At 38.1% G+C, this 20243-nt stretch overlaps 1 protein-coding gene across 8 annotated transcripts in view; it reads right to left on the bottom strand.

The window, feature by feature from the left end:
- TAX1BP1 (Tax1 binding protein 1) overlaps nt 1–18284 on the bottom strand; it is an 80413-nt gene extending 62129 nt beyond the window's left edge. For all 8 annotated transcript variants that reach the window (XM_032872586.1, XM_032872551.1, XM_032872570.1 and 5 more), the window contains exons 1-3: nt 18172–18284; nt 12361–12529; nt 2588–2690 (exon numbers count right to left, since the gene is read on the bottom strand). In XM_032872586.1, coding sequence (XP_032728477.1) covers nt 2588–2690; nt 12361–12522 — 265 coding nt within the window. In that variant the 5' untranslated portion in view covers nt 12523–12529; nt 18172–18284. The remainder of the gene's footprint in view (nt 1–2587; nt 2691–12360; nt 12530–18171) is intronic.
- Nucleotides 18285–20243: the final 1959 nt, after the last annotated feature.

Below are 20243 nucleotides of genomic sequence, written 5' to 3' on the forward strand. Positions count from 1 at the left end.
CTAGACAGTCAAGGTCTGATATATCTCACAAAAATAATTCACTAATAAATGGTTCAAATACCATTTGAGATACAAAGCCTAGTTATTCAGAGTTGCAACTTAAAGCTGTCTAGAAAAATCATTAGATTAATAACATTGAAAATAAAATAGTAAAGCAATCAGTCAAATAACAAGGTCCATATAGGGTAAGAATTACATTTACATATCTTTGTTATTGTTCTGAGTTTTGCATTTCTAGAGTCTTAGGACTCATTCACAAAATGAACAAAGCAATTTTGGATAATGCTTAAAATTTCCTCTAGCTCTAATACTCTAGGAGTAAGTTTTCCTGACTCTATCCTGACCTCTTTATGTAACAAATGAGTTCTAGGCAGGCCAAAGCTTTTTTTTATTTCTGAATTTCAAAGTAAAAATTAACATGATGAGTTTTCAAAAACTTGGAAAACTTACTGCCTTTATGCTTAGCTCCCATGAAAATGTTCTTAAAGTACAAACAAACCAGATGCTTTTTTTTTCCCCCCAAACTGCTTTTAAACCTCTTGGTAAATCACTAGTAAAACATTAGTCACTATAACAAACAAGTAAATTAGTTTAAGAAAATTAATCACATTAAAAATGATTAAAAATGACTGGAAATAAACCCACAATTTTTAAGAAAAAAAATATCTTGGGGCACCTGGGCAGCTCAGTCAGTTAAATGTCTGACTCTGGCACAAGTCATGATCTCAGGGTCCTAGGATTCTGAGTCGGGCTCCCTGCTCAGCAGGGAGTCTACTTATATGCCCACCCCTCTGCCCCACCCCCTGCAGCTAATAAAAATCTTTAAAAAAAAATCTTAACAAAAAAATCAGTTCCAGGGGCAGCGGGTGGCTCAATTGGTTAAGCCATTGTCTTCGGCCCAGGTCATGATCCCAGAGTCCTGGGATCAGTCCCATGTTGGGCTTCCCTGCTTGGCAGGGAGCCTGCTTCTCCCTTGCCTCTGCCTCTCCCCCTGCCTGTGCACGCACCCACAAGCGCTTGCTCTCTGCCAAATAAATAAATAAAATCTTAAAAAAAAAAAAAAATCAGTTCCAATATACACATCTGAATTTGCTTATCTAAAAAGAGTCTATGAATTAAAAGATAAACCAGATTTATAATTTACACCATTTCTTAATCCATAAAACACTACAAGGACCTAAATCTTGGCCTATATTACAAATTTTTATCCTCTGAATGGTTCTTGACATAGTACATAACAAATTTCTTTTGTATGCTAGTTCCACACAGTCACAATGCCAACTCATTTTCACACCAAACATACACAAACCTCAGAATAAAGTTTTTTTGAAAAGTAAACCACCAAAACCCAAAACACTGCCAACACTGAATGCCAGCAAAGACACAGCAGAACGAGAAATCTCATTCAATGCTGATGGTAATGCCAAATGATGTATTATCACTTTGGAAAAGTCTGGTGGTCTCTTACAAAACTAAACATACCATATGATCCAGCAACTGTACTCCCTGGTATTTACCCAAATGAGGGGAAAATGTATATCCATACAAAAACCTGTGAATATATGTTTATAGCAGTTTTATTCACATTGACAAAACTTGGAAGCTGCTAAGGTGTCTTTCTTTAAAAGACGAATGAACAAGCTCTTAAACCCATTAGACCCATTCAATAGAGTATTACTGCTTCCTTTGTAGTTTTCTGCATTTTTTTTTTAATTTAAAGATTTAATTATTTATTTGAGAGACAGACTGTGCATGAGTGGGAGGGGCGGTGGGGGTAGGGGTAGAGGGAGAACCTGACTCCACAGTGAGCAGGAAGCCTGATGCAGGACTTGATCCAAGGACCATGACCTGAGCCAAACACAGATGCTTAACCAACTGAGCCACCCAGGCACCCCTAGTTCTCTGCATTTTATGCGCATTACAATACCAATCTGAGACAACATTCACTAGTTTCTACAGACCAAAAAGAATCCATAGCATAAACAAGGCTAAGAATTTGCTTTAATATAATCCAAAAATCAGGGCAATTATAATACGAAGATCACTCTGAAGCAAATTCTAAGACAGAATTCTAAATGGACTATTTTTTAAATTATGTATATAAGCCAAGCTAAGAATAAACTTTATATTCCCTTACATCCATTTTATAAAGCAACTGCTCTATAAACCCTATAACCTCTATAAACTGTGGTTTTCATATAGAATTATTTTTCTCACCCTAATTCGTTACATTATTCTACTATCAGTAACAGTTTTCTTATTTGGAAAACAACAACAACAACAACAAAAGCAATCCAAAGTGAAGATCTGCAAAGAAACTCACTCTTCAATCAAAAGCAAAGAAATCTCTTAAAATGTCCATATAAAATATGTATCCTACACTACATATTTACATTCTTGAAATTTTTGCTAAACAGAGATACTAATTAATTCAATTTTGATATGTTAGACATGCCTAAGTAGACCATCAGAATGGAGAACATTTTAAATGGCAAGAAAACATCAAATTTCATCAAGTTCTTTTGAAATTTGAATTTTGAAATTTGATGAAAACATCAAATTTCATCAAATTGTTTTCAGTTCTTACCTTGAAATGCTAATACACAATTAACTGTTGATCCTTCTACATAATGTTCAGGCATAGGAGACCATAAAAATGTGTAATAATCACGAGCAGTACTCCATCCAACCTAAAGGAAAATAACAAAAACACAGATTAGAGTGATATCTTATAGTGTACTGTTTTTACTGCATCCGAAAGTTAAAACATGTGTTACCGTGTTTATAAATCACTGAGCATTTTAACAAGCATGTCAAATTTTTATTTTTATTAAGCTATAAGCTTATGTTATAAAAACCCATATATTGAACAGCAGAGTTTCTATTATGTGTTAAAAATGCAATGTGATACTCAATTTCTCAAGAAGAATCTCAGCATGCACATGATCAAATATAACAACTTGTGTTTCCCTTAAAATTTGATTTCACTAAACTTAGGAGTTTTCTTTTTTTTTTTTCTTCTTTTAGGCAGAGCTTGAACTTACCACCCAGACCTAAGCCAAGATCAAGAGGCAGACACTGAACCCACTGAGCCACCCAGGTATCCCCTCACTAAACTTCTAAAACTTCCTACTTTATGTCTCAAATTTCAGTGTAATTAGATTTTTCTCTCTATCTTAAACATGGTTAACTTCACCAATCTCTCATGCCGAGTCTCAACTCCAGCCAACTGGTAAATTTTGCAAAAAGTCCCTTATTATCAAGATGTTTATATATACAAATAGAAAACCTAGGGGCACCTGGGTGGTTCAGTGGGTTGAAGCCTCTGCCTTCGGCTCAGGTCATGATCCCAGGGTCCTGGGATCTAGCCCAGCATCACATTGGGCTCTGCTCAGTAGCAAGCTTGCTTCTCCCCCTCTCTCTGCCTGCCTCTCTGTCTACTTGTGATCTCTGTCAAATAAATAAACAAAATCTTAAAAAAAAAAAAAAAAAAAAGAAAGAAAACCTATGTCCCATGTATATCTAAACCATTTTCAACTTATAAAACATACATATTACAGATCTCAGTCTGTATCTTCTAGATGGACTATAAGATGTTAAATACTGAATATTAGAGATATTTAAACAGGTATACACAAAACTCATTGTGCATCACAGATACTGTGTTTTGTTTTGTTTGTAAAAAGTGAAGGTTTGGGATAACCTCAAATCAAACAACTCTTATCAGCGCAATTTTCCAAACAGCATTTGTTCACCTCACTGCTCTATATCACATTTTGGTAATTCTCTGAGTATTTCAAACTTTTTCATTATTATTGCATTTGTTATGGTGACCTACAACAGTGATCTTCAAATATTACTATTATTAACTGTTCTGGAGTATCACAGACTAGGCCCATAAAAGATGATGAACTTAATATACATGTTTTGACTACTCCACTAACTGGCCATTACCCAATCTTTCTCCCTCTTAAGTCTCCCTATTTCCTGAGACCCAACAATATTGAAATTAGGCCGTTGATTAAACCTACAGTGGCCTCAAAGTCTTCTCACAGGAAAAGATAGATCTCACTCTTAAAATGAGAGCTAGAAATGATTAGGCTTAGTGAGGAAGGCCTGTCAAAAGCCAAGACAGCCTGAAAGCCAGGTCTCCTGCACCAAAGAGCCAAATTAAGAATGCAAAGGAAAGATTCTTGAAGAAAATAAAAGTGCTACTCAGGTGAACACACAAATGATAAGAAGCAAAACAGTCTTATCGCTGATATGGAGAGTTTTAATCATCTGGATAGAAGATTAAACCAGCCACAACACTCTCTCAAGCCAAAGCCTAATCCAAGGCAAGGCCCTATCCTATCTTCAACTCTTAAGATGGACAGAAGAGAAGCTGCTACCAAAAAAGTTTGAAACTAGCAATGGCTGGTTCATGAGACTTATAGAAAGCATCTCCATAATACAGAAGGGTAAAGTGAAGCCACAAATATTAATGTAGAAGCTGCTGCATCCAGTCACCCAAAAGATCTAGCTAAGATAACTAATGACAGTGGCTACACTAAATCAGATTTTCAACGTAGATGAAACACTCTTATTTTGGAAGAAGCCATCTCAGACTTCACAGCTAGAGGAAAAAGTCAATGCCTGGCTTCAAAGGACAAGCTGACTTTCTTCCTAAGGGCCAATCCAGCTGGTATTTTTAAGCTGAAACCAGTACTCATGTACCCTCTCAAAAATTCAAGGCCCCTTAAGAATTTTGTTAAACCTACTCTGCCTGTGCTCTATAAATCGAACAAAGCCTGTATGACAGCACATCTGTCTACAACATGGTTTACTAAATATTTTAAACCCACTGTTGAGACCTACCACTGAGAAAAGAAACATTCATTTCAAAATCCTACAGCTCATTCACAAAGCAGCTGTTTACTCAAGGGCTCTGATGGAAACATACAACAAGGTCAATGTTGTTTTCATGCCAGCTAATGTAATATCCACTCTGCAGCCCACAGATCCAGAGTAATTTCAACTTGTAAGTCTTATTATTTAAGAAATACATTTTGGGCACCTGGGTGGTTCAGTCAGTCAAGCATCTGCCTTCCACTCAAATCATGATCCTAGGGTCCTGGGATCAAGTCCTGAATTGAGCTTCCTGCTCAGTGGGGAATCTGCTTCTCCCTCTACCCGTCCCCCTGCTCAAGATCTCTCTCAAATAAATAAATAAAATCTTTTAAAATATATATACATTTTGAAAGGCTATAGCAGCTATAGGTAATAACTCCTCTGATAGATCTGGACAAAGTAGGCTGAAAACCATCTAGAAAGAATTCACCATTCTAGATGCCCTTAAGAACATTCACAATTCATGGGAATAAGTCAAAACACCATCACCAACAGAAGTTTGGAAGATGCTGATTTCAACCCTCATGGATGACCAGCAGGAGTTCAAGACTTCAGTGGAGGAAGTAACTGCAGATGTAGTAGAAAGAGCAAAGGAACTAAAATTAGAAGTGGAGCCTGAAAGATGTGACTGAATTGTTGCAATCTCATGACAAAACTTAAATAGATAAGGAGATGCTTCTTATGGATGAGTAAAGAAACATTTGAGGTAGAATCTACTCCCGGTGAAGATGCTGTGAAGATTACAGAAATGACACCAAAAGACTTGAGAGTATTACAGAAATTTAGCTTATAAAACAACAGCAGGGTTTGAGAGGACTGACTGCAATTTTGTAAAAAAAAGTTCTACTGGGGTAAAATGCTACAGAAAAATAGTTCATGAAAGGAAGAGTCAATGGATATGACAAAATTCATTACTGTCTTTTTCTTTTCCTTTTTCTTTTTCCTAAAGCAAATTCAACCCCGATGTGAGGCTCGAACTCACAACCCAGAGATCAGGAATCCCGTGCTCCACCGACTGAGCCAGCCAAACACCCCTTTTGTTTCTTATTTTAAGAAATTGCCACAACCATCCCAACCTTCAGCAACCACCACCCTGACCAGCCAGGAGCTTTCAAACATCTTGGCATGACCAGCAAAAAGAGAAATCGCTGGAAGATTAGATGATGGTTAGTTTTTAGCAATAAAGTAGTTAATTAAGGTATATACATTGGGTTTTTTAGCCATAATGCTATTGCATGCTTAATAAAAACTATAATACAGTGTAAACAACTTTATACGAACTGGGAAACCAAAAAAATTGTGACTCACTTCACGACTGTGATGTGGTGGTCTAGAACCCCACCCATAATATCTCCAAGGTATGCCTGTACTAGACATCCATTTGCAGAAAACGTAAGAAATTATGCATCATCCACAGGTTTAGACTATACATACATTCTGTAATTCTGATAGACCTGGGATAAGATTACAAGCATTGAATCTAAAAGAATATTAGCAATCTTTATAGTCTCTAAGAGTGCTTTTAAAGTGGAAGTACTACTTCCACTAGGAAGTGGTAATATCAATGCAGTGGTTCACAGCCCTTATTTCTTAATTATACAGAATTAGAAAATACCAATGCATAAAGGCTAAATAATGCTTCTTGAAAATCTGCTTCATGAGTACTTGCATACAACTTATTGCTAGGTCAAGTCACAGAATTTCTTTCTGTCAAAAACATTTGAAAACATTTAAGACACCATTCATCTCTTTGTATGAAAGAAACTTGAGGAACCCATGACATGATCTACCTCATAAGGCTGTTATTGTTTCTCCCAGGAATGTTAATAGAATTAAATTAGATGATGAACATAAAACCAACACCCAGGAGAGTGCCTGACCCACAGTAAGCACTTCCTAAATGGTAGTTTTTGCACACACAATATATTGTAGTGATTAAGAGCATAGGAAATAAGATCAGACTGCCAGAAAAGATCACTTACTAGCTATATGACTTCAGTCAGGTTATTTCTGTTCCCTCCTCTTTAAAATGAAGATGATAATCTCAAAGGGTTGTGTAATAAATAAGATAATCCCTATATAGATCAGCACAGTGCTGAGCACATTAATATTCATTAAATGTTAACCATTCATTAATACCCAAGGACACACGCCTATTAGAGACAGTGATCTTGATCCTATGATATGCTCTCCCTCGCTTCGGATCCCCCAATGCTTCGCCGTCTCCCTTTAAAAAAAAAAAAAAAAAAAAAAGGCCCATCTGAAGTTTTTCCCCCAGCATATATGATATATGCCTGGTACAAATCATAGCTTGTGTTCTTTGTCCCTGTCCATACACTGATATTGAAAGAAGTACTATCTACGGATGCCAGGGTGGCTCAATCAGTTAAGCTTCTGCCTTCAGCTCAGGTCAGGATGCCAGGGTCCTGGGATCACACCACGCATTAGCCTCTCTTCATCTCCCTCTGCCACTCCCTGAGAGAGCATGCCCTCTATCAAATAAATAAGATCTTCAAAAAATAAATAAATAAATAAAAGATGTTGAAGGGTTTGGTCCTCGCTGTGTTTCCACTAAGTGATTCACAATAACTCAAGAGTATTATCAGTTGCCTTCTATAGCAATCTACAAGTATGCCTAACATATTTTGCTTTCCGTTACTGCCTAAGTCTGAGCAACTCCTCTCAAGAAAGTGGTTGATGGTGCTGTAGGCACCCCACGCTGAGCCCACCAAGGGACAAGATGAAATCCAATCTGAGTACAAAATAGAAAACTATGCTTTCATGTCCGTGAGGAAGAAATTAACAATGGATCTTGAACGACTGATCTTAGGTCATTCTGGAAGGGACACGTAAGGCATATATTGAAAAATAAATATAGGGTTACCTAGGTGGCTCAGTCAGTTGGGTGTCCAACCCTTGATTTCAGCTCAGGTCATCATCTCATGGGTCATCGGGCTGAGCCCTGAATCAGACTCTGCACTTAGCTGGGAGTCTGCTTCAGATTCTCTCCCTCTGCTTCTCCTCCCCCTCAAATAAATAAATCAAAATCTTTAAAAATAAATAAATGTAAAAGTCTCTCAATCTGTAAAGATACAAAGTACTGGCTCCTTTAGGATAGATAGGTATGGCTAAACTCCCACATGAAAACGTAGTAGGAAGTCATAATGGAAAAAACAATAGACATCTGGAAATTATGTAGGACCATATGGCAAGAATAATAACTATCAAATTTATAAAGTCAATAAACAACAAAGTGTCCAATTCATAGCTTGTTTCTCTTTATTTTCCTGGTCATCTAGTTAGAACTTGATTGGAATTCAGATTTCAGAATTCACAGATTTCCATCCCTTAATACGTAAGGGAATTTGCCTTTTTACGAGCAGCAATGGAAAGAAAATTATTTTATTTAGAATAACAATCCTAAAACAGTGAAAAATGGCAGGGAGAACGACATTATTTAGAACAATGGAAGTTAAAATTACCTATGACTTTCAAAACACACTGCTTCTAGGAGCTACATTTGAATCCAGTGAAGAGGCTTTAACTATATTAAGGAAGGAACCAAAGCAGCCCCATTAAAAGTTTAGTTTGGGGAATTACAATAGTACTCGGCATTATTCCTGTTACTAATGCAATAGCAAAACAAGAGCAAAAAAGGAAATGAATGAACAAGGATAACATGGAAGGAAAAAAAAAAACCCCACAAATGTATTCTCCCATCCTTTTTTTTTTTTTTTTTTAAGAGAGAGGGAGAAGGGGCAGGAGCAGGGTAGATGGGAGAGGGAGAGAACATCTCAAGCAGGCTCCATGCCCAGTGCAGAGACCAACACAGGGCTCCATCTCACAACCCTGAGATCATGACCTGAGCCAAAATCAAGAGTTGGACACTTAGACTGAACCACCCAGCATCCCAATGTTCCCTTTAAATAGAATTAACATTTTAGAAAAACATGTTGGATGAGAAGCACTGATCATAAAGGAAATTCTGAGAGGGCAATGCAAAGAACAGAAAGACATGAAGATTACCGAGTAAAACTAAGAAACTATAGAGAAACCTTGACAGAAAAACAGAAACATTAGGGAGAGCACACAAAGAGCACTTGTGAAGAGAGAAACAGAATTCCAGAGGGGACTGATTTTGGGGAAGCGGCAAAAGGAGACAGACCTAAGACTTGAAAGTAGGAAAGAACTGAAAATGAATTTGCTGGTTATATATGGATAAACATAAAACCTACAGAATGGTATAAAATGAGCCTATGGATTTTTAAAATCTAGAAAAATATACACCAAACTTCTTCACTCAAAATTCTAGGTGCTGAACCTTTCTGGACAAAGTCCTAAAACCAAAGCTCAGCAATCTCTAATTTTCTAGGACATTCTTCCATAGCAGCAAGACCAAATCATTTGCATATTCAAGCCCTCAACTCTTTAACACATGACCTTATTCTTCCTTACTGAATATACTGAAGCCATGAATGAGTTCCAGTCCAAATTCATTCAACTAATTGTTGATGAATCCCCACTGATTCTACTTATGGATTATTTCCCCAAACTGACTCCCTTTTCTACTTTAAGCCTTTTCTCACCTAGAAAATTAGGATAGTCTGAATATTTTCTCAGTCTCCATTTTCTAATTTCAATTTATCCTACTCAACCCTCCAACAAAAACGCATCTCTAAATTTTATTTCCCTCTGCTTTACTTCATTCCTCAGCCAAATATTAAAACCATCCATAACGTGATCCAAACCAACCTTTCCCATTAATCTTCTAAAACGAATCATCTGTCCCAGGCAAATCAAATTCCTTAACACTTTCACAAACATACCACACACACATTCCCTTCACTCCTTCCCCCTTATTGCTACTATCTGGGCATATTCTCCCTGCTTGTCTTTCAATATTTTGTCTATCAAAATCATCCTATGGACAATTTACAGTACACCTAAGTGTTTTAAAACACGCAATGCAATAAGCAAGGCAATTCCACTTTATTAAACATGATTTTTGGGATGCGTGGGTGGCTCATTCGGTTAAGCATCTGCCTTTGGCTCAGATCATAATCCCAGGGTCCCGGGATTAAGTCCTACACTGGGCTCCCTGCTCAGCGGAGAGCCTGCTTCTCCCTCTGCCTGCCACTTCCGCTGCTTGTGCTCTCACTTTCTCTGACAGATAAATAAATCTTTAAATATAAATAAACAAACAAACATGATTTTCTTCCTTGAGTCTTCCCACATGTTCTCAAATTTTTACCAAAGGCCTGAAATTCCTGAGTTTTACAGTGTTATCCAGGCAATTCTACAATCCATTCTACACCATTATATTCAAGTACATTTTCATCTCTTAGAGAAAAGTTACAGTAGTACTTGGAATGCACAAGAGATAGTAGTTTAGCATTATCAAAGCAAATAAGCAGACAACGACAAAAAAATGAAATTACAGATTAAGTCAGAAAGAAGCCTTACAAGAAGCAGCTTGTTGCTTCAGCAGGTTAAGCATCTGCCTTCAGGTCCTGATCTAGGATCAAGCCCCACCTCCAGATCCCTGCTCAGAGGGGAGTCTTTTTCTCCCTTTCCCTCTGCCCCTCCCCCAGCTCATGCTCATAGGCACTCTCAAATAAAGTCTTTAAAAACAAAGCAAAACAAAAGAAGGTTATACGGCACATTGGTGAAGTTATTTGGTCTCAGCATTATTCCACAATGATGAAGAACCACATAAGAGTCTGAAACAAAAGGAAGGTATGTTCAGATTTTCATTTTATAGTCTTTATAGAGTAGTTTAAAGAACAGATAAGGAGGGGGTAAGAATGAAAACAAGGGGGAAAAGTGACCTATTGCAGTAGTCTTAGAAAGAGATAAGGAGGACATAAAATTAGGGCATTGATATTACAAATACAAAAATACATAGGCAAGAAAATGGATAGAACTGGTGTTCGACTAGATTTGAAGGGAAAGTATTAACTTTTGGATTAGGCAATAGGCCATTAAAAAAATAATTTCAAAGAAAAAGGTAAGCACTCATCTTCTTAGAAATACAATTCATCAGCCTACATACCTACATACACAAAGACATCCCACTGTCCAAAATAAAAACCTACAAACATTTCAGCCTACAACTGAAGGTCTCCATGGACAGTGTGAAGCTTAATTCCAACACTATCTCCCTCCACTTTCCTAAATGAAGCTTATGTTCTAATCAAAGCAACTTGTAACCTGCATCCATTAACATTCTTTGTGCCTTTGCTTCTACCGCTTTCCTGCCAGAAATGCCCCTTCCTTCCCTCAATCTCATTTCCCTATTCTACTCTTGTCTGACCCATTCTTATACAAAACACCAATTCTCACCAAGTTTAACCTGATACCTGTATCTCACATAAAATCAAAACCAGCACTGATGTCATAAAAATGCTCACAATGAATGTTATCTCCATTCTGGAATTTGACTTAAATAACTTAATAGTGACTCCTCTAACAGGCAAAATCAAGGAAAAAAGGATTCAAAAAGGAAATAAAAGGTCATTAGATGCCAAAACTTTATCCAATAGTTTTTCGGCCCTCCTCAGTCTGAAAGGCCAACTTTCACTTCTAGATACCTTCTATGTGCCTAATTCTAGCACCTATTCTTACTTCTACTTTGTTGTTTAACTTATACACACCAGACAAAATCGTATCTAAAACGTATTCTGAGGAATTCGGACATTTATGACATTTTGGCTGTTCAAAGGACACTTTTTAATTTTATTTAAGTAACCTCTACACCCAATGTGGGGCTCAAACTCACAAACCCAAGATCAAGAGTCCCATGTTCTTCAACTGAGCCAGCCAGGTGCCCCAAAGACACTCTCATGTTTTAGTTCTCCATTACATTCTGAAGAGTTGAAATTGCCAGAAAATCTCTAGCACAGTGACGTACCAACATAATGATCACCGCAATATAAGTCTCAGGCAAATATTATACAAAATGACCAGCCAAATATAAGAACTGGGATTCCTGCCATCAGAAAGCTTACTATTTAGTCATGTAAAACAGAATACTCTTGTAAAAGCATAAGACAATATGAGTAATATTTAAGCAACGTAGGACAACAAAAGAATAACATGGCTGTAGCGCTGTATAAAATTACAAATGACTGAAGAGACAATGATAAAGCAACTCAAAGGAAAAGATCTTTTTTCAAGTAAGGAATGGAGAAAATGAAGGAAAAAAAGGTCTCAAAAAAGGTTTCACAGACCTTGAGTGACAGATCTTTTGGTCAAACAGGTGCAAGCCTGGTGAACTGAAGTTCTCAATATTTGTTGTATACTGGCCAGCACTGTTAAATATTTCATGTTTGCAAAACATTTAAGTTTACAAACATAAAAAGGGCCCTTAATGCAGAGTAAAGACAAGACTAATACAAGCTACTTATCAACCTGCTTAAAAAGAAAACAGTACCTACATGGAAGAAATATGCAAAAAAAAAAGGTTCTCACCTTGAATATACCAACCCAATCTTTTGGATGTGGATGGATATATGGAGTTAAGGTGTAATGACATTCCAGGTGTGCATTAGGAAGATAACTCTTGGCCACATTTTGAAAGATGACATGGGCAAAGTTGGAAGTCTGCAAGGGGACTTCTTGAAAGGATGTCATTGTGAATCTGAAACAAGCAAACATATACAAGTTGAATGATACCAACTAACAAAAAACTTACACCTTCAGAAAATACATAACACTGAATGCAAATTACATGAGCATCTATATGCCATAATTATTAAGATATATACTTGTAACTCCTCCTTAAAAATGTGATTAAATATAGAAATACAAACTGGAAAATAACAATTTCCAAAAAGGCTCAGAAAGTCACACAGGGATTAAAAAATTTAAAAACCAAGATCCTCTCTCCCCTCTGCCCCTCCCCAAATAGGCTCACACCTGTAGTCTCTAAATAATTAAATCTAAACAAAAATCTGCAGGACACAAATGTTTTCCATATTTTGTGCTCTACTTTTGAGAATAAAGGATACAACTGAGATTTACTCAAAAAAGCTATCTATACAGTATCAAAGACTCAGTAAAATTATTACTGATTCTACACTACACATAAATAGCGATGACAATGTCCCTATGGTACTTGCTTCTAAGTCATCACAAAAATCTCTGTGATGGGAAAACCAGGGCAAGATTTTTGCTGACCAAATTAATCTATTTTACTTCACAAACCAATAAAGTCTCTACAGGGCAAGCACGGCAGTTAGTCTCTGCTCATATTTTAACTATTAAGAAAAGAAAGCCTTTACTGCTAAGAAGATCTAGGACAACATGCTTTCACAATGTTTCTTTTGCTGACCTGTTTGAATACTAAGGCAAATTTTTTAAGAGTTTCAAAATAAACACTTCAGAAAATACCCACGTTTCTTCTTGTGTCTTCTCTGCTTCTGTTCAAGTACTGCTTTACTGAAACAATATACTGAACATCTCATAAAGAGACTATCAATGGTGAACCTGGAAGCCACTGTGGTAGAATACCAGCCTGGTTGTCTGTTAGCCTCTCCCCAACCTGAGCTCTGCCAGGATTCCAAGGAAAGGAGAGTGCATTCAGCAGCAATCCTCCTGCATCTCTGTACTAACAAAATGGCTTAATTACCAGCAGCCCTATCTCACAGAAGGATATAACTGTCACTACCATGCCAAAGTCTTCAATAAAATGAAGAGGTAGCCCTTACTTACAAACACTGAGAACTCTGCCTAAAATAAATGAAGAGTTTTATTACTTTCTTTGAATCGTCGGAGCTAATTTCAGCTCAGAGGGACGTCATGTGCTAATAAGGTCACTGATGATAATCTCTTTTCAAGTCAATGCCTTCATAAAGAAGGAAAAAATAACGGATTGATTCCAGTTTTGAAAACCTGTTTACTAATGGTTATACCAGTTAGGAGAAACTATAGCTAAATCAATGAAACCAACCTCAAGCAGATACAACTACCAAAACTGAGGCAAGTGAATGAAGAATATTTTTCTACAAAGAAAATGATTTAGGTTTCTCTAGGAAAACATTTAGTAAGAAAATAAGGCTAGCTTAGGATGAGTTGCCAATGTTTTTAATTAAAAGTAATTTAAGAATGAAACTTTTTCTTACAACTTAACATGTTTCTTAAACTGTAATTGTGTTTTAAGCAGTGAAGTTTAAACTTTTGTTTAACCTCACCTACACAACGTTTCAAAAATCCATAATCCTACCTTACACTTTTACCTCACTGAAATTTTAAGCAGAAAAATAGCAGGAAGGTATACATCTATGTATTTGTGTGTGTGTGTGTGTGTGTGTGTGTGTGTGTGTGTATGCTTACAAATGCTATCAAAAAGGACTAAAAACTACACTTAATAGTATTTATTCATGAGGGATACATGTGAAGACTAACTTTTAACCTGTTTGCCAGTACATATACATTTTCATTTCAAATAAACATATTAACATAAAATTTCATTTTTAAGGCTTCCCCCCAAAATTCAGGTTTTTAAAAGAACACCCTTCATCAGACTTTAAATATATTCAAGAGTATAAATCTTAAGTATACTATAAATTTGTGATCCTACTAACCTTTATTAATCTCTCTCCAACACTCCAACCTTTTTAAAAATTTCAGTGCAATTATAACTACAGAAATGTTTTCCAAGTACTTCCACTCTATTAGTTTTAAACTTTTTTAAAAATTAAATTCCAGGGTGCCTGGGTGGCTCAGTGGGTTAAGCCTCTGCTTTGGCTCAGGTCATGATCTCAGTCAGGGTCCTGGGATCAAGTCCCACACTGGACTCTCCACTCAGCAGAGAGCCTGCTTCCCCCTCTCTCTCTGCCTGCCTCTCTACCTACTTGTGATTTCTCTCTCTGTGTGTCAAGTAAATAAATAAAATCTTTTTTTTAAAAATTAAATTCCAATATATCTTCTAGTCATAAAAAGTTAACAAGAGTAAATGTAATCTCAATGTAATTACCACATGAATCAACCTATTTTAAATAGTAAAACAAAATTTCCCATATAATCCTGTTTCACTACTCACACAGATAAAGAAATAAAATGAATGAAAAGATGGATAAACATAAAAATGCTGAAATTCACTGAAACCGGCAATTTATCAAGATAATTCAGACATTATACACTATCCATGTGTACACACACACACACACACACACACGACACAAAACAGCCCAGTGGGGAAGTAATATACAAAGTCACTGCATCACCTTGTGGTAATGCTTGGTAAGTGTAGCTTCACTAACACCCTAAGAACAAACTGCACCTCAGCTGAAGAAGAAATATAGCTCCCCACACACACAAAGGGAAGTGGAAGCAGCTGTACTATACCAAATTTTGCTTCCCATTCTCTAAAGTACAGCTCCAGAAACATGGGTACATTAAGATGCAAGCCAAGGCTAAGCAAAAATTTTCCACTCAAGAATTAAAGAACCAAACACATTCAGCTGAGAAACAGTCTGAAATGCACATACATGATGCCTGCAGTGCCCTCTTCCACGTTTACTACTGTATTTCCCCAAAGGCCCAACACGTCTAGAGTTCCTTTGCATGTGCTACAGTGTAAACTTTATACAATAAAATCTTTGGTCTAAAATCCCAATTTTGTTATTTGGGGGATTCATCTATCTAAAGAAAAAAGATAAATAACATGCAGGTGGCACTTAGTTAAGTAACTAAAATAAATGGGGTAGGGGGCACGAGGAAGGTGGAAGGTGGAAGCATGTTATCTTTATTTCCTCCTCCAGGAACATTTTCAAGCCCCAAACTGGCTTTTGTGGTAGTATTTTTTCAGTGACTTCCGATACTCAATTTCACTGAACCAGCCCAAAAATGTAAGCCTTAGTTAACTAAACTAGAAAATATATATACTAATTTTGTTCAGTGTATGTGACTCTGGTGATTTTTTTTTGTCTTTCAAAGTCCTTATAAAGTCAAAGATAACTAATCATAAGAAATATCCCGATGTCCAGGATTTGCTTTAAAATCCCAGGGGGGTGCCTGCGTGGCTCAGCCCTTAAGCAGCTACCTTAGGCTCAGGTCAGGATCCCAGCCCCACACATCAGGCTTCCTATGGGGGCGGGGGGGGAGGGGCTTCTCCCTCTCCCACTCCCCCTGCTTGTGTTCCCTCTCTAGCTAGATCTCTGTCAAATAAATTAAAAAATAAATTAAATAAATAACTCCTGGGGAAAAATGTACTGGGGGAGGTAATAAAACAAGATTAGTAAAATGGTAGTTCCTTTTACTATTTGTTCTCCTTTTGTGTATGTATATAAGTAAAGTTAGTAATAAAAACTCCATATATGACATACCATAACATGACATATAGTGGATGGTAAACTTAGCAAGAAGTTTTTTTAAATCTTCAGTTAAAAGTACATGAACTTTTAAAATTATCTCTAAACTTCAGTCCCATAAGACACACAAATATCTGAAGGAAAAACTGTTAGACATTCTATGGTTTTCAATTATTCATACTTTAACTCAAAGACTATCAACTTGTTTATAGAGCAGAAAAATGTTATCTGCAATCCTTCTGGGAGGCAGAAGCAAAGCCAACAATCTGTTAATTTGCACTCTTAAATACATCCATATCTCTAGAATTCTTCACAACTGAGTGCCTCGACACTCTACCCCAGTGTTACTCTATAGATTGTTTTAAATGTTTTCTAAAAAGCTGTAACTTGGCCCATACAAAGAGGGAATTTTTCTCTTTTTGTAGGGATTTGGGCCAAAGTACATTTTAAAAGGCCAGAAAAGCCAAAATTTTAATTAGTGTCAAAATTCCAAAAGAATAAAATCCAATAAACTTCGCATATGTATTCCCCAAATATTCCCCCAAAGTACATGAGCATCGTTAGGACATTTCATAGTTAACATTAAATGGCTGCAGCCATTACCATAAATAGAGGTATGCAACTTAAGAACGTGATGAGGAGAACAAAAACTACGCTAGGATGTCCTCTGAAGCTGCAAAAAAACAAACCAAAAAAAAAACAAAAAACAAAAAACAAACAAGTAAAAAATAAAAGACCTAACAAATAATTTCTCACGTTATCAAGTAATTTTTCAAGAGATGGAGCCTACTCTTGATAAGAACAAAACAAAGGCTTGGCCTCAGCCCCTTCTCTATACCTGCATTGTGCCTTGAGGGACAATCAGCCCACTCTTCTATTAACAGGTTATTCAAAAATCTCTTCAGATGCTTTGGAACTGAGCACCAAAATTAAATTTGTGCTCAGTCTGTAGAAATTTTACAATGAGCGTAAAAAAGAGCTGAAAAATTAAACTTTCCCATCTAAATCCTCGTCATAACAGCAATTCGTAACTGTGATGCCTAAAACGTAATATAGGTAGAAAGTCAACTGTCACAGTGTTTTCCAAACAAAATTACAGAAAAGATAATCTAGTGTATCAACAGTCACACACAACCCCACCCCCACCCAGCCCAAGCAAAGATTGCCCAAGGCGATGAGCGAGGGTCGGGACTAGCCCACAACTGCTGACCTGCCGGGTGCTGGGTGGGGGGTAGGAGAGTTGTGACATCAAGAAAAGTTGCTTAAGCAAAGACGACTTTGACTCTTAAGATCCCTCCGAACACTACGCGCAAGAGCCATCTACAAACAGACCAAGAAAAGCGTCAGCTATACCTGTAGCCCAGGTGAAATACGCGAACCTGCCCCAACAGCTAACTCCGCCCCCGGCCCCCAAACGTGGGCGGCGCATTGAGTCCCCGCCTCTTTCTCCACTGGCGACACAAACCAAAACACCTGGGTTTCACCCCACCCGGGCAAACCCAAGCCTCGGACTCGACCTGTTTTCCCAAGCTAGCCCACGCCGGCAGCACACACAATGCCCTCAAAACACACCCCAGAATTGGACCTCTGGCAAGACAGGTCCTTCTTCAGGGGTCCCGCACGTCACTCGCCCCCGCCAAAGTGCCCAAATTCCACACGGCTCCCCCCAAACAGCGAAGGCTTATCCCGGGGCCTCCCCGCCGGGTGGGGCGGCCACCCGTTGTTTTTCCCAGCCCTACTCCCAACCGAAGTTGCCCACACCCCCGTCACAATCGTAGTCCAAGAGGAAAAGTTTGTCCTCGAGAAGGAAAGCATCGTCATTTGGGTGCATCGTCACCAGAGATCATTCCCGAGACCGGCCAGGCCCCTAAGACTCTAACCGCTGAGGAGCGTATCACGAACCCCCAAAGAGCTCCAGCTGGAGACTGCCCCGCAAAAGGTGCTGCAGTCGGCCGGGGAAGGCGCTTACCCTGCGGGGGACTCCGGGACAGACGGAACGTTAGAAAGTCTTCCGTGCTTGCGCCGCCATCAGCCACCGAACCTCTTCCGCCACCACAACCTCCCTCCACCGACCAGCTCCACCTCCCCTCAGGGCCAAAAAGCCGGCGTTCCGTCACTTCCGGCTTCGGGACCGCCCCTTCCGTCGCCGTTGCCGCAGTCACCGTGCGGGGTGGGCCGGGCCTATCCCGGAAAGCACAGCCTCCGCCCCTGCGGCTTTTCACCTTCCCCGCGGGCGGAGCCGATCCAGTCCAGGCCGACATTTTACTTCTTTGGCGTTGCGGTCGTTCGTCGCAGTCATAGTCAAGCAGGGTCCGTTTGGGTTTACATTTTCCATTTTTTATTTTTACTTTAACCGGAAAATTAGCCACGTTATTTATTTACATGTAATAAATCTCCAATTGCCACCAATTTTAAGTTAACGAAATCAGAAAAACATTATGGTTTATAAAGCCATAATTGGAAAGTATTTTGTTATTTTTGATAATATCTTGAATTTCAGACCTTATTTTCCCCATCAAGGTATTTGTTTAGGAACTTTTACTTGCTTTAATCCATTTAGTAATGATCCCTTGAATTTTTAGACAATGTTGCTCTTTAGACAATGTTGCAGGATAAATATATACCCTTTCAGTATTTAATTGAATTTTTAAAAATTTGCCCTTTGTATGTATAGCAGTGTACTAGGGCCATGAAGGATATGGATCTACACATAGAACCTTTGGGCCAGATGGAATTCAGAATTAAGAATTTTTTAGACTTTAGAAAAAGTATACTTACTTTATGTTACATGATATCCCATGAGGTCTATAGCAGCACTTCATAATCAAGTTAACTTTTTTTTTAAAGATTTTATTTATTTATTTGACAGAGATCACAAGTAGGCAGAGAGAGAGGAGGAAGCAGGTTCCCTGCTGAGCAGAGAGCCTGATGCGGGGCTCGATCCCAGGATCATGGGATCATGACCCAAGCCGAAGGTAGAGGCTTTAACCCACTGAGCCACCCAGGCACCCCTCAAGTTAACATTTTTTAAGAAACATTATGACTATCGCACTACTAAGTGGGATAAACAAAGCATACAGTCTTATTTCAGTTCAGATCAGGTTTTTCAGATAAGGTTTTGCCACTTTGTTATCATGGATTCAGGTCAAGTTTTACAGACAAATGAGTTCAGGTCAAGATAGGTTCTGCCACCAAGTTTAAGAAAATATTTTATTTTCAAAGTTTTTTGTATTTCAAAATAGTGAATAAGGGATAGTAGACCTGTTCAAAGACCTATTGGAAAGTAATTCCCTCAGCATCCCATGCTATTTCTGGAACAATTCCAATTCCAAGTAGTTTCCAGATAGTTGTACTAATCGATCACATACCATCTATCCCATGTTTTGACTGAGCAAATACCTAAAAGACACCATTTCTCTATTAGAAGAGCTTAGGATAACAAAGGGAAGAAAATAAATGAATCTATGAGGATATGGGTGACTAAAATATAAAATACACTATAAAAATAAAGTATAAAGATATTCGGAGATGGGAGAACTCAGTATAGGCTTATGTGAGCAGTATACTTTTTTTGAAGGAGGTAGGCCTATTCGGTTAAAATTAAGTAGGGTTTTGATGAAGAGATGGAAGGAAGAAGACTCCCAGTCAGGATGTAAGAGCCTGGGCAAAGGACTCTGGTAGGGAGAAGATCCTTAACAAAAAGTAATCCCCACCTGTGGAGTACACAGTGCATGCCAAACACTGCCAGATACTTAGAATGCCAGCCCTCCTCACAGCAACGCTGTAAGGTATCACCCCATTTTGCAGGGGAATGTGGGTTAAAGTTAAACACCTTCCTCTCCATTAAACATCTTCCTCTCCTTTCCAAGCCGTCAGTATCTCCTTGGATGAGATTAAAATTAGAAGGCCACCGGGTTGGCCTTCTAATTTCTTGAACCCCCTCATCTCAAATAATGTCCTCCACTCCACTACATATACCTATTTCCATGCTCATACCTTGGACCTTGTTACCACCCATAACTGCTTCACCTTTCAAATTAA

The sequence above is a fragment of the Lontra canadensis genome, unplaced genomic scaffold (assembly GCF_010015895.1).
Source record: "Lontra canadensis isolate GAN:19392208 unplaced genomic scaffold, GSC_riverotter_1.0 scaffold2, whole genome shotgun sequence".
Classification (NCBI taxonomy): Eukaryota; Metazoa; Chordata; class Mammalia; order Carnivora; family Mustelidae; genus Lontra; species Lontra canadensis.